This window comes from Mus caroli, unplaced genomic scaffold (assembly GCF_978045245.1).
Source record: "Mus caroli unplaced genomic scaffold, Mus_caroli_1 scaffold_16, whole genome shotgun sequence".
Classification (NCBI taxonomy): Eukaryota; Metazoa; Chordata; class Mammalia; order Rodentia; family Muridae; genus Mus; species Mus caroli.
The window spans coordinates 8,169,237-8,182,520 of NW_028227271.1; the positions used below are offsets into that span (position 1 = coordinate 8,169,237).

Sequence of the window (13,284 nt, forward strand, 5' to 3'; positions counted from 1 at the left end):
CTGGTCTGAAACCAAGGTGATACCATGCCTATACTTCTCAATCCTTAAGGGTCCAGTCACCTCCTGTGTCCCCTAAACACCTGTTACTTTGGCTTTTCTGTGAAGAAAAAAAAAAGAGCCACCTTGTCTTCTGAAGATTATTTTAAAAACATTTACATTTTCACATGCACAAGTCTCTGGAACCACGTTGGAGAATTTGCATCTTTTGGTCAGTACTGAGGTGCTCCCGGTTGGGAAGGGGGTGCTTTGCGTTAGAAGTAAACTTGTAGCTAACTGTTTGCTTACAGTGTGTAGAAGAGAAGGTTCCCTATTAGGACTGTTCTAAAATGCACTCAAGAGCCAGGTGTGTGGCTCACGTGTCCTCTCAGAGCTCGAGAGGCGGCTAGCCTGAGCTACACAGTGAGACCCAAAGAGGGTTATTGACAAAGGGGTGTCATCTCATCGGTGACTCTAGGGTACCTGGGCTGGTGAGCAGGTGAGAAGGTCTTCAGCTCACCTGGATTTACAGCATTTACCCTGGCTGAAAGGCCATGTAACGTCATTTTAGATATACTCTAGACAGAAGTGCACACCCATCATCTAAGCGATACATAACCAGTAATTGGCAAACCTCGGAAACCTGTTCCTTTAAAAACATTAATAAGACACTTATTAAACCTCGTTAGGCCACAGTATTGTTTGTAAAACTGATTTTATTAAAATGCTCATTAATTAAAAAATATTAAAATGCATAGAAATTAACAGACATCAGTTACAAACATTACACTGGGGACACAGTGTACGGGAAGCATCACGGATCTCAGTCCCTTTTCAGCTGAGCTCTGCACTGTCTCCACTTCTCAAACATCGCAGGAATGAACACAAGGAGCACAGAAGACCTGTATGGCCAACTCACCCTGCTCTGCCCCCATCACAAATGGATGTCCTATGAAACTCAAGACCCACGTGCCCTGAAAAGGGGAAACCTTGACAAACTCGTTACCAGACGGCCTCAATTTCAAGAAAAATTGTGGTCTTCTACTTCTATTGGAACACCTAAAACATCCGAGGAACATTTAAAGAAAAATCCCCTGAGTACTGGGCCTACCGCATTAATCCGTTAAAATGCAAAGGCATTACAAAAGGATGGAACTTCTCTAGTGGCTCATGCTAGACAGGTGGGTGGCCACAGTCATGCCCTTGGTTTTCCTGGGCCTGGGGTCTACCTCACTGCCACCAAAGGTGTCGCCTGTTCCTATCCATCACCAACTTGGCACAGGCCTCACAGGAATGACACTGATGCCATTGGGAACCTACAGCTCACAGCAACCTTGCTGTCGTTCAGCATTCTGGTAGCATCAGATGCCATGGGTGCTCCTTTCAGAAAAGTAAGTTTTTTTTTTCCTCCTCCTTCTGTCCACAGTGGTACTTTCTACTTTGTGAAGGGAGTTCTTGGCTGGGGGATATAAATGAAGAAATGCACTTTTTATTGGACATTTTTTCTCTGTGTGTACAAAGAGAGGAAGGGAGGAGTTACACGAAGGAAGAGTCCCTTTTTCTATGGTGTGGCGTGGGAGCACTTTCCTGTCCTTAGCAAGTGAGCACAGGCTCTGGAAAAGAGGTAACAGAGGGAGCAGGGCACTCCAGGGCAGTCTGGGGGTTGGGGTAAGGAGTGGCACTTGGTTTTAGCTGTGCAATGAGAACATCCCTCAGGGAGGAAGGCAGTCATTTTTATCTCAGCACAGATAGACACTGTATGGTGGGCCCTGGACTCCCAGTACAAGGGAGAAGGGGAAATACTCCCACACTGACCCCCTGGGCTACTCAAAAGCCCAGAACACTGCTTTGATTAATCATGTTGATTCTTGATTCTCTAGTAAATCATTTATGGTGGGCATTTGATACCACGGGCGTTGAGAAGGCAGTCTCTAAAATCGTTCACTTTCTTGGCTCCTAGGCACCGAGGCATTCCACCCCCATCCAGTCAGCAGCGGCCCGATCCCCAATCAGTGTGAGGCAGGTCCTCCCTTCTTCACCCAGCACTGACCTCCGTGATCAGTCAAGGGTGCGAGGTATCGCCATGTCTCCTCCAGATGGACTGGAGGAGAAGCGGAGCACAGGCTGCAGAGAGACTGCTCAGCCAAGCAACAGGGTGGGCAAGGCACTAGGAAGCTGAGGCTTCGAAGCAAGCCACCAGCAGATAAACCAGCCTTTCCCATAACCCCCTGATGGCCTGAGAGGAGGCTTGGGGCTCAAATTCAACCCAGGGTTTCTTTCCTCAAAGGGCAACAATCTGGGTAGACTTGTCTCCAGCAGAGCTGTGATTACAAATGAGTTAGCAGGCCTAGGAAATGGACGGAGCCGGGCAAGGAAGCTGGTCACCGTGGCAAGCAGAGAAGTCAGTAGGGTTCCCAGTGAGTGACATCGGCCACAGAGGGAATCACAGGATATGGCTAGTGATTGGGTAGCTGGCTGTTGCTCTGACTACGCCCAGTGTCGTCAGGCCACCAGCCTTTTTTCAGCGAGCAAGGCAGAAGGCGCTTGGTGATTGGTAGTGCCACCTTTCTGCATCTGCTAAGTCCATTCTCATGAAGTGGATGGGCTTCCCGGCCCATGATGCTGAGGACGAGACAGTTACAATCATTTGATTATCATCTACCAAGAAGAGATAAATTAACTGTTCAGATCAACAAGGGCTGCTACCTTTTCATCTTACTCCCTTAAGATCTGAAAGCCAGTCAACATTGGTCAGACCCAGAGCATGCTGGGAGTATTGCTAGAGAGCAAGTGTCACCGTGGAGTAACAGGGACAGGCTTCTTCATTCAATACCCTCCATCTTCATGCCAACCTAAGACGAGTATTTCTTGGAGGTGGAAATAGAGGCTGAAATGGTACAGAAGCTGTTTCATACGCAGTGGAGTCTCCTTCCTTGGAGTGTACAGTAAGACACTGAAATACTGTGAACTCTTGAGTCTACCTGGGACCTAACACAGCATCCAAACTCAATCCTGAGCTGGCTATTGTGGATAACACAGAGGCGATTAAGGCTGAGGTCTGCCTGGTCTTTGGTGATGGTGCTGTCCGGACAAAATAGGTCTGGGATAGATTTGGCAAAATGCAAAATTAAGCACAGAAAAGGAGCTCTGCACACGTGAGGTCAGAAAAGCAAGGTCCCGGGGAGAACTTGGGCACACCTCGGGGCTTTTTTTCCTGTTACTAAAATTCCAATTTATCAAAAGAGGGAGATGTTCAGGACCTCCAGGTAGGTGGTTTTAGGCTCTGCCTGATCGGTTTTCTGTTCTCCAGTTCCCACACTGCTAGCTGAAACTGGAAGACGACACAGGCAGAAATGGGCATGGGGAAGACTCCGCCTGCCTAGGAGTTCCAACGCCATCCTCTCTAGTGCTTCACACACGTTTGACAGCTAATTATCTTTAAAGTGCTTCTCTGGGCCTAAAGCTCCCACTCATTCGAGTTTTGGCCGCACGCTGTTGTCAACCGTTCCTCCTATTCTCTCAGCGATGAGACCCATGTTTTTGGTCAGGTCTTTGAGGTGACTCTCGTGAAGCAACTTCTGCGTGAGGTATTTCTCCCTCTTGATCTTGCTTTTCGTGCTTTTGGACACATCCGGAATTGCATAGGAAATGAAGAACTTCACAGAGTAGATGATGTGCTGCAAGGAAGAGAGAAGACCATGTCAGAGGGGTGCCGAGTCCCCGAGCTTTACTCTTGTCATTATGACGGTGCGTCTGGACAGGGTAGACACCGTGGCCCTTCAGTCTCAAAGCAACAGGATAAAAAGGAGTGACCTGTGAGTGTTCAGATGTACCATGTTCCTTTAGCATGAGCGAGGAGTCCACCTGACTGTGTGTGTTCTCATCCACATACTACAGACTACCACTCCAGCACACGGGAGACCGAGTCCGATGTCAGTCTGGACGATGTAGTGAAACAAAAAATAATAAAATGAACTCCCCCAAATTGTCCATTAAGTTAAAACCCAGACCCCTGACAGTGCTGTTGTATTTCCTAATTCTCTGTTCCTTTCACAAAGGTACTATCCTATATGCGATGTTACTATAAAGGAAAAAACAAAAAACAAAATATATATGTGTCCACCAATACGTATTTAATCTTGATTTGAGCTTTATAATAGTACTCGACAGTATTTCAAAAACAGCCTTACTTTCTATGTGTTTTCCCTGTGTGTGTGTCCCATGTGTGTACGACACCCATGGATGCTAGAAAGGGGTATCGGAGCCCCTGGAACTGGAGCTCCAGATGGCTGTGAGCTGCCATGTGGGGGCTGGGAACTGTCGCAGATCCTCTGCAAGAACAGCAAGTACTCTTAACTGCCAGGTCATCTCTCCCACCCCTCTAGATAGCCTTTGGGAAAATACCTTTTTAAAATTCAAAACTAGTTTCTAAAGTTGTTAGTGCCAAGTCCATAGCTGGCTCACTATGGTTACTTTCACTGTGTGTAATACGCCCAGTGAGTGCGCTGTAACATGTACGTTCCGCTACTGTTAGGCATTGGGATGGTTCCCAGTTTTCATATTAACAGTGCTGTTGTGAATATGTAGCGAATGGTCTCCGTAGGTTTATAAAGAGCTGGAACCCATAGGGGGCGCTGCTGAGACCCTTGGCCAATCGAATGTCCAGTTCTACAGGATGACAGAGTTCTTTCTGGAGCGGTGGCACCTGCTTAGGTTGCTCCAGCAGCTGGGGCAGTTTCGGCTGTGCTCCGTCTCAGCACTTGGTGAGATCTCACTTTTCTTCTTTTACCGATTTCTGAATTTCAAATGGACCCTGACTTTGGTCTCCCTTAAGCATTTGTTAGTCACTGTTCCAAAGCCCCTTTGGCTACATATGTTTCATGTATAAAAGAGAGATAGATGAATTGCTGTAAGATACTTAAAGAGAGGGGGTGGGAGTGATGAAGAGGAGGAGGAGGGAGGGGGAGGAGTGGAGGAGGAGAGGAGAGGAAGAAGAATGGGTTGTACTTAGTATCAAGCATTGCTTAGAGCTTTGGGAGAACCTAGAATGGTGCAACCCCCATGGAGTGCAACAGGATGCTGAACGCAGTACAGACACTTTACCCAGTGCAGTCTGCACACATACAACCCAGCTAAGAGTTAAAGGGGCGAGGGAATGAGCCATGGAGGTATCAGGAGGGCAGAGTCAGAGCAGGGGAAGCTTCCAGAACATGATCTCAAGTGATGAGGCTATAAGGAGAATCCATAGTGAGAGCCACAGACAAGGCTGGACACACCACGACAGGGACTCTGGCTTTTATTCCAAGGTCAGAACTCAGTCGTTTCCAGGTAGAGACCAGGGCCCAGCTGGGCAAGAAATGACAGTGGCTCTGGCCTGGTGGATCTTGGTTTATCCAAAGCCCTGTGTTGAAGGTTGACTTCCAGCTGGTGATGGGGAAGGGGTTTAGCAGGAGGTTAGGCTATGATGTTGTGTGCTTGTAGGGGACACAATGGCTGCTGTGAAGGGAGAAGCTTCCTCATCATAGCATTCTCCTGGTTTGGGGTGCTACCTCGGTAGAGGCCCAAAGCAAGAGGGGACCATGGATGGAGACTATCAGCCAGAGTGAACCTACCAGCATTGCAATACAAAGCTAGCCAACACTTGGTGAAAGTAGGCAAGACTCAGAAGGGGTCAGTGGTCTACTATTGAGGGAAAAAGCCAATAGGCTTGAATGTGGGGGGTGAGAGAAAAGGAAGAGGGGTGGGAAGGGTCCTGTGAGACTGGCTAGATGAAGATGTCATAGCACAGAGGAGGAGACTGTAGAACAGAGAGAGACCGGGGCAGCCTAGAGTGTGTGTGAGAACACACACGGACATTAGGGAGTTAACAAACAGAAAGCTTTGGCGGCACTGAGCTCACACTGAGAAGAGACACTCGTTTTTTTCTCATCCTTGGGGCTATTTGGGTTTTTCCTGCTAAACCGATGTGACCACAGATAAAAAATGTACTTCAATACTGCCTTCATTGTATTCCAAATGTTCTGGCATGTTTATTTCCACTATCATTTGTTTAAAAAGTTAAAAAAAAATTATATATCCTCTCTTAATATCTCTACTGCTTTGCCAGTTGCTCTGGAAGATGCCGTTTAATTTCTGTGCACATGTGTGCTTTCCGAAATGTCTCATCTAATTGCACCGTACGCAGAAAAGCCACTAGTTAGGATTTTAATTTTTAATTTTTAAGCATGTGCTGAGATTTGTTTTGCAGCTTCCCATGTGACGGGCCCTGGCAGGGTGCTCCACTGTGGAGAGGAATGTGTGCGTTACCCCAGACAGGCACAATGTCCTGTGGACATCAGTGGGGGCCACCTTGTCTAGAGCGCAGTTCCTTGTTTGTTTTGGGTAGAGATGACCTGTTTGCAGCTGAAGGCTGAACTCCTCCCTCTGCAGCTTCTCCTCTGAAGCACACTGATAGACTTTTGATACTATAGGCGATATAGTGTTACTTCTTTTTGTAATTGTTACTTCTTTTTGCTGAATGGACCCCTTTAGTGTTCTAACTTTCCTAGACTTTTTTTCCTGCTTTAAAACACTAAATAATCGTTTTCCTGAAGCCAGGGGGCAGGCTTTGAGGAAGAATGAGAGGCTGGCCGGTGTTGGTGTTCACTGCTGGGTAACATGTGGGCAGAGATGCTGCTCAAGGAATTCGCCACAGGACAGACATTATGGTCACCATATGCAGAGCAGGATAGATGACTTAGGAAGTAGGAAATGACTGGAGAGGAGGGAGGAGTGGGAGGGGAGTGGGAAGCAAACACTGCCATGCCTTTAGGGACCCTGACCTCAGTTGGGGAAGAGCAACAGAGCGGAGCTGCTGAGCACAGCAGATGTAGCAACAGTTGCGAAGGAAGAGAGTGCAACAGAAGATGGTAAGATTCATCTCCTCCAAACTCATCTGTATAGAGGCTGGTAACATTCGCAGGGCAAAGCCAATAGGGTGTGACGCCATCTTTTAAAAATACCCTGTGGGTTCAGTTTATGCAGTCTACCAGGACCTCTGTATTCATGAGGCAGCACGAATAGTCTTAGTTTTCCTTTTCTTGTTACAGTTGGGTTTTTTTTTTGTTGTTGTTTTTTTAGGCTTTCTCCTCTCAGTGTAGTTCTGGTTGGCCTGGGAATCACAGGGGCCAAGCACCTCTGCCTCCTTCGTGCTGAGATAAAGACGCACTTCTGTGTCAGACAGTTTTCTTCTCTGTGCCTATGACTGTTTGTGAGTTTAGGATCTGGGACAGTGGTTCTCAACCTGTGGGTCATGACCATTGGAAAACACTATTTCTGGTAGGTAGTCTTAGCACCTGCCCCACCATACATTTTGCTGCTGCTTCCTACGTGTCATTTTGCTACTGACTGGTACTTAGTGCTCGGTTGAGGACCACTGATCTAGGCTATCCCAGCCTCCCAGGAGTTCGGGAAGGGTTCCTCCTCTGTGTTCTCTCAGTTTATTATTGCTCTCTGTAAGGGCCTGTGGCTCACCAGTGTTAAAAAAAAGAACTCAGTTATTTCTAGGTTAGCAGGCTGAAGTTCTAGAACTGTTGCTTCTGGCTCCCACAGTTTCTGTGGAGAGCCCTCCCTCATTCTAATCCTAGTTTTCTTTGTCAGCTGTTGGCCTTCCCTCTGCCCCCTGTCTCTGGTGAGCTGCATTGTCCTTTATGACGTGTGCTGTACTTTCTGTTCCGTGGCTGACACCTTTTGTCTCCTATGGAAAGTGTTCCTCTTCTCCCTCCCCCATATTCTTAGTCTTCTATTTTTATTTTTTTTATTTTTTTGAATCTGATTGCAAAGCCTCAGAATTTTACACAGGACAGAAGATGTACCTAGGGTAACTTAAACAAGTGAGGGCTGATGTCTGTCTTTGCACAACAAATAGGCTCCCTAGTTTGTTCCTAGTAACACCCTCTGAGACATTGGCTAGATCGGCTGACACTCTACAGCCGTGTCATTTTCTCAGCGCTAACTTTAGAGAGAGAAGCACTGTAAGGGGTTGGTGTGCCCCATGCAGCAGCTGCATGGAACACAGATGCATCATAGCTCCATGGGCAGAGGCCTTTCACAATCCAACATGCCTCTCGGTGTGCCCCAAAGTACAAAGGCACTCAATGAATACTGTATTAAATGGGGCCGAGTCTCCCTTGACATGGTCATGCTTTTTAACATTTAAAGCAGACAGCTATTTCATTCAGTGTTAGGAACCATCTATTCTCAGGCCAAATCTGATTAGTTCACGCCCTAATATACACTGAAGAAAGTTGGCAATACTTAAAGGGACACAGATGGCTTACGGATGTGCACGACCCATAGCCTGTCTCAGAGCCCACTTCTCTTACCTCCATGACAATGATGAAGGCCAGTTTGGCAGCAATCACATGCCAATAGTAGATGTTGTGTTTATACTCTTGTGGGTGCCCAGGTGGGTTTCGGAAGTCACGGTACCTGGAAACACAACCAGGCACGTTAGGAAGACACATCTTCTTGATGGATATTGTTAACAAGGGCCTGACTTAAAACCAGAGTCATCTTCGACGCAGTAATTTTTAAAGCAGGTATCACATTCATTTCACCTCAAGTTCAACGTGGTATCAAATACTGGAAGAAAATCATCAGGACTATCTTATGGAGCATGGAAGCAGAAAATGACAGACCCCACCTGGGTAAAACAGGACATGTCTTTACAAAGTGACAATGTTTTTATGTTTCCCCCAAGGCTTTATCCCTGCTTTCTGAGAAGACATAAAACAATTTAGCTATCTTGGGGAGCTGACTGGGTCATACCATCCAGTACCGTATACTGGTTAACTTAGGGTTTTCACCCAGCCTGTTTCTAATTCCCTGACCATGAAGTATTAAACATACAGGAACATAATTGCTGAGATCAGCATTCTGCACAGTCAGTTGTCTTGGCCTTATCTGACTTCTTGGTTGTGATATTGGAAATCTAAATCAGAATGGCTCTGAGCAGTTGAATTAAGTGAATTTGGGTTTAAGAAACTGTAATAGAGAAAATAAATCTGCATGACCTACATGGTCAACAAACTACCAACTGGTAAGTGAGCTAGTGCGCTCTATCCATAGTTGACCTTCCCATCCACCAGAGCAGAGTACTTGACACCCCTTACCGCATGCACCTTTATGTCATTGCTAACTGAGGTGCCAGTGTGTCACCATTAGGTTTAGGGTGTCCATGAATCTTAACACTGTCTCATTTCTCTTCATTGCACCGTTGGGGATGGAACCTGGGGCTGTGGTCTCTCCTACTGAGCTACAGCCTACCCAGATCTTTCTTCTTCTATTATTATTTTACTGAAATAGACTTTTACGATGTATCCCAGGCTGGTCTTGAGCTTACGATGTATCTCAGCTTAGCCTCCACTGGAAACAATTTACCTGTAGCCATCTACCCCTTAGTGCTGGGGTTACAGGCATACACCACCACTTCTGGTTTTATGCTTTGAGCAGGCTTGGTAAGAACAACCGAGCTGTGTTCCTCAGCTTCACAAGGCAGTCTTGGAACAGAATGACCTGAATCTGTACATCTCTCAGCTAGCTCTCTCCATTTCTGAGACGTGCCAGGCTTTCTCCTCCATCCTTATGATGTGCCCATCTGAACACCTTTCCAAATCTGGTTTATAGGCCCTACCATTGCTCTTCATTAATCTCTTAATCTTTTTGAGTGTTACTAAAATGAAAGCACTGTGAAAACTGTCTCTTTATCACAGACTTAAACGCTACCAGTTAGAATCTTATCCCACACACCGAAAGCTTTTTTTATAAGATGAGGTACATTTTTAAAACAGGTGAATCAAAACTTGCCTGCACAAGGTATAGTTACCAAGCCCAATGTATGGGTTTTCTTTGTCTGTGTTCTTGAAGTCCGTGATGTTGAAGACAGAGAGAGTATTGTTGATGTAGCCGTCCATGGTGTAGTAAGTGTGCTCCCCATAGGGAGGGATGGAGAAAGACCAATAATACACCAGGCGGGGGATCATGTCTGATGTGAAGGCAATGATCATGGCCTACATTGGGGAAAAGAAGAGAGGAATGTTAGGGTGGCAGCTATGGTTCACTGTATGGCAGAACTGTGGTTTCCACCAAGTTGTATCTCTCGGTGGGATTATACATATTTCAAGTAGAAGACACGTTGGGAGGTCTTCTAATCTAAGGGAAGGTTGAAAGGACCATTGGTTGCCTCTGAAATACATGAAACAATGTATGACTATACTGGGGCACCATGAAGAGCAGAAGAGCGGGACTGGCTTGTGTATCATGTGTGTACATCAGTGCTGATCAAAGTTACAACATCCACTTAAACCTCAGAGCGCTTCTTCATAGAACCAGGACGGTTTACAGTTAGAACGCTTTGTAATATAAACACTAAGGTCAGTATTATGAAGATAACCTTGCACCATCGAACTCATTTGTTGAATAAAGACTTTATATGAAACTGATTTAAAAAAAAAATAAAGATCACTTACACACTCTCCTGATCCCTGGTTATATAATGGTCTCTAAACGTCTCCCTCTGTCTCGCTATCTTAGACTTACTTAGACAATCCATGGCCTGATAAACTACCTTGGGTTTGTTCCGTTCACTCAGTCAGGAAACAAAGCTAGCTTTCTAACACCTAGTATCTGAGCATCCAAGCTTCCAGAAGATTAGCTGGATAAAGTACTGAAACCATAAATTATCACTGGAAACAGCTTAGTAAGTTCCTGCATAGAAGGAATAGATGGGCCAGTTATGAGCCTGTGTCTATGCCAGGCAGAAGTGTACTGGGACAAAAGCCTATTTAGAACTACGTGCACCTTCCCCAAAGAGCTTTAATGGGAGGCTTTGACTCTGGTATATGAAACGGCTTGCAGGGACAAAGGGGAAATTGTATCCACGTTAGGCCAATCATTAACTGAAGCCCAAGAACAGACATGTGTTTTGGCTCAAAGTGATTTTTAATAGTAGTCATCTGGACATAGACGGTTTAGTTGCAGTGAGACTACAAACTAACAAACAAGATTTGGGCAAAGCAAGAAAACAGTTCGGGGCTTTTTCCCTACCTGAGCCAGCTCCCTCGATGTCTGTGATATGAAGAGTGTCTGCCTGTCACACACACACACACCCAAACACACAGACACACACACACAGACACACACACACATACACACACACACATCTGCCTGTCAGCCAGGAGGTAAGACAAGAAGATTTGGTCTCGTGCCAGATTTCAATAGATGAAATTTTCCTGGTATCATTTAACTCAATGCTATCTTTTAACAGAATCACCCGAGATATACTTCAGGGAGGAAGAAAGACTCCAACCATGAGGAGAAATCTTTGTTTTTCTGACAAGGTACCTTTCCCCCTGAATTGAGCTACTCTGAGTTATGCTGCAGGAATACACATAGTGTAGCTTGCCTCATTTCCCATGCTGTTCTGCACACAAGTTCCATTTCTATCAAAATAAATTAAAATTGCTCTTCAATAGCAGATGCTCTGGCGCAGCACAACAATGTCAGCTGTGCTTATTTATGGAACCGCCAGCTTTTAGCTCAAGTGACTTCACAGCACACTCCTGCTTGGTGTCTCCTACCAGGGTGGCCTCTCTTCTTTCTTTTGTACACATTAGGCTGTGGACATTATGTACAGTACTTTGGGGGAGGGTTATATAAGCAGGGTGACAGATGCTAACAATATGGGCTCAAGGGTTGTCAATAGTTTAACCAATGACACAACCTAGTGAGGGGCTTTGCTAGAGTATATTATAATAAAAAAAGTAGCCAGCAACCACAATCCACAATTAGACAGTGGGTGTGTGTCTTCGTGAATGCACACACAGAGGTGTGCAGACATACACAACACACACACAGTCAGTCCTCCATCTGTGTTCATGGAGCACAGCCATGGTGTGGATCAAGGGAGAAGAGGCCTGACAGAATCACGCCAAAATGCTTGAGGAATCAGGTGCATGAACCACACCAATTTTCCCTTTCTGTAGGTCAAACAAAAAACCCTTCTAGTCTCAAACCTTCGTGCCTCAAGTTTTCCTAAAGCACCCGGGTCCGTATTCCCGCCCTGCCTAATGTACTGTGGCATATTGGCTATGACAGATCCCTGCTCTCGTGACTCTGGAACTTGAAAGGCCTTGCTGTCATGGCTCTAAACATCAGTCTTCATTTTCAAACACAGTGGGCATTGAAGGTAGGGGCTCTTTGGGTGAGAGGAAACTGATTGAATCTATCAGTTTCTCAAAGCTATAGGTTGCCCGCAATTCAGGAAAGTGGTGGGGATGGGGCGACAGCTAACTTGTTTCACTGTAACCAGTCAAGAGGGTGACTGATTTTTGAGGTGACTGTCAGAGTCCTCAGGGAACCACAGTTAATGATGTCAGGTAATGAAGTCAAATAGCGGCGACTGTGTGAAGGAGGACCCGGGCTCCGTGTGTCCGCCGCTGCAACTCAGTGGCTTCCCAAGCCATGCTGAGTGCGGAGGCATTCATCTAACACATATAAAACTGGGCTTGGCAGTGTGCGGGGGCCAAGATCACAGGGCTCAAGCTGTGGTGGCGGGAAGTGGAACTCAGATCTGCCTGACTTCGCGGCGCACTTCCCTTGCGCACTGTCTGAGACCGCTTTCTCTTCTGCCTTTGCAGGAGCTCCTGGGGGACTCAGCAAATTGTGGCTTAAGGAATGGAAATTGAAAAATCATTTTATTTGGGAAGCTGGGCCTGACGAGATTAGTAGGGCAGAAATAACCCTGTTTTTTTGAGGACCTTTGTAGGCAAGAGATCCTCTGATGGGCTGGTGTTGAACTGTTCTGCATAAGAACAGCTGCCACTTGGCCTCTGCCCAAGCAAACAACCTCCACAGGTTGTACTTGGTTTCTCTCACAGCTGGGACTGCCCCACCTCTCATAAGAGCTTGTTTCCCTGGAGACAAGAGGGTGACTAGCATATAGTTAAGATGGGCAATTTTTCCTTCATCATAGTTAATATTTTAAGATGTGATGTATATATATATATATATATATATATATATATATACATATATATATATATATATATATACATACATTGGAATATATAGTGGTGATAGATGGTGAAATGCTTTCAGGATGCTCTGACTCGGAATGAACCTGTATCCGCCTGTGTTTAAGAGCACTCTTTGCTGATGTTTTTATGTCACAGATGAATAAAAGTTTCAGTTCCTATTGCTCTTCTGTTTCTTTAGATAAAGACATCGGCAGAAGAGAAACAGTGACCCCTCTGCAGGCTGTCCTGGTGG

General features: G+C 45.9%; 1 protein-coding gene across 3 annotated transcripts in view; it reads right to left on the reverse strand.

Moving 5' to 3' along the window:
• Positions 1-674: 674 nt before the first annotated feature.
• The window catches only part of Ano6 (anoctamin 6), a 187,060-nt gene continuing 174,450 nt past the window's right edge, over positions 675-13,284 (reverse strand). For all 3 annotated transcript variants that reach the window (XM_021183693.2, XM_021183694.3, XM_029469721.2), the window contains 3 exons: positions 9,823-10,025; positions 8,340-8,445; positions 675-3,653 (listed from right to left, as the gene is read on the reverse strand). In XM_021183693.2, the coding sequence (XP_021039352.1) occupies positions 3,447-3,653; positions 8,340-8,445; positions 9,823-10,025 (516 nt within the window). In that variant the 3' untranslated portion in view covers positions 675-3,446. The remainder of the gene's footprint in view (positions 3,654-8,339; positions 8,446-9,822; positions 10,026-13,284) is intronic.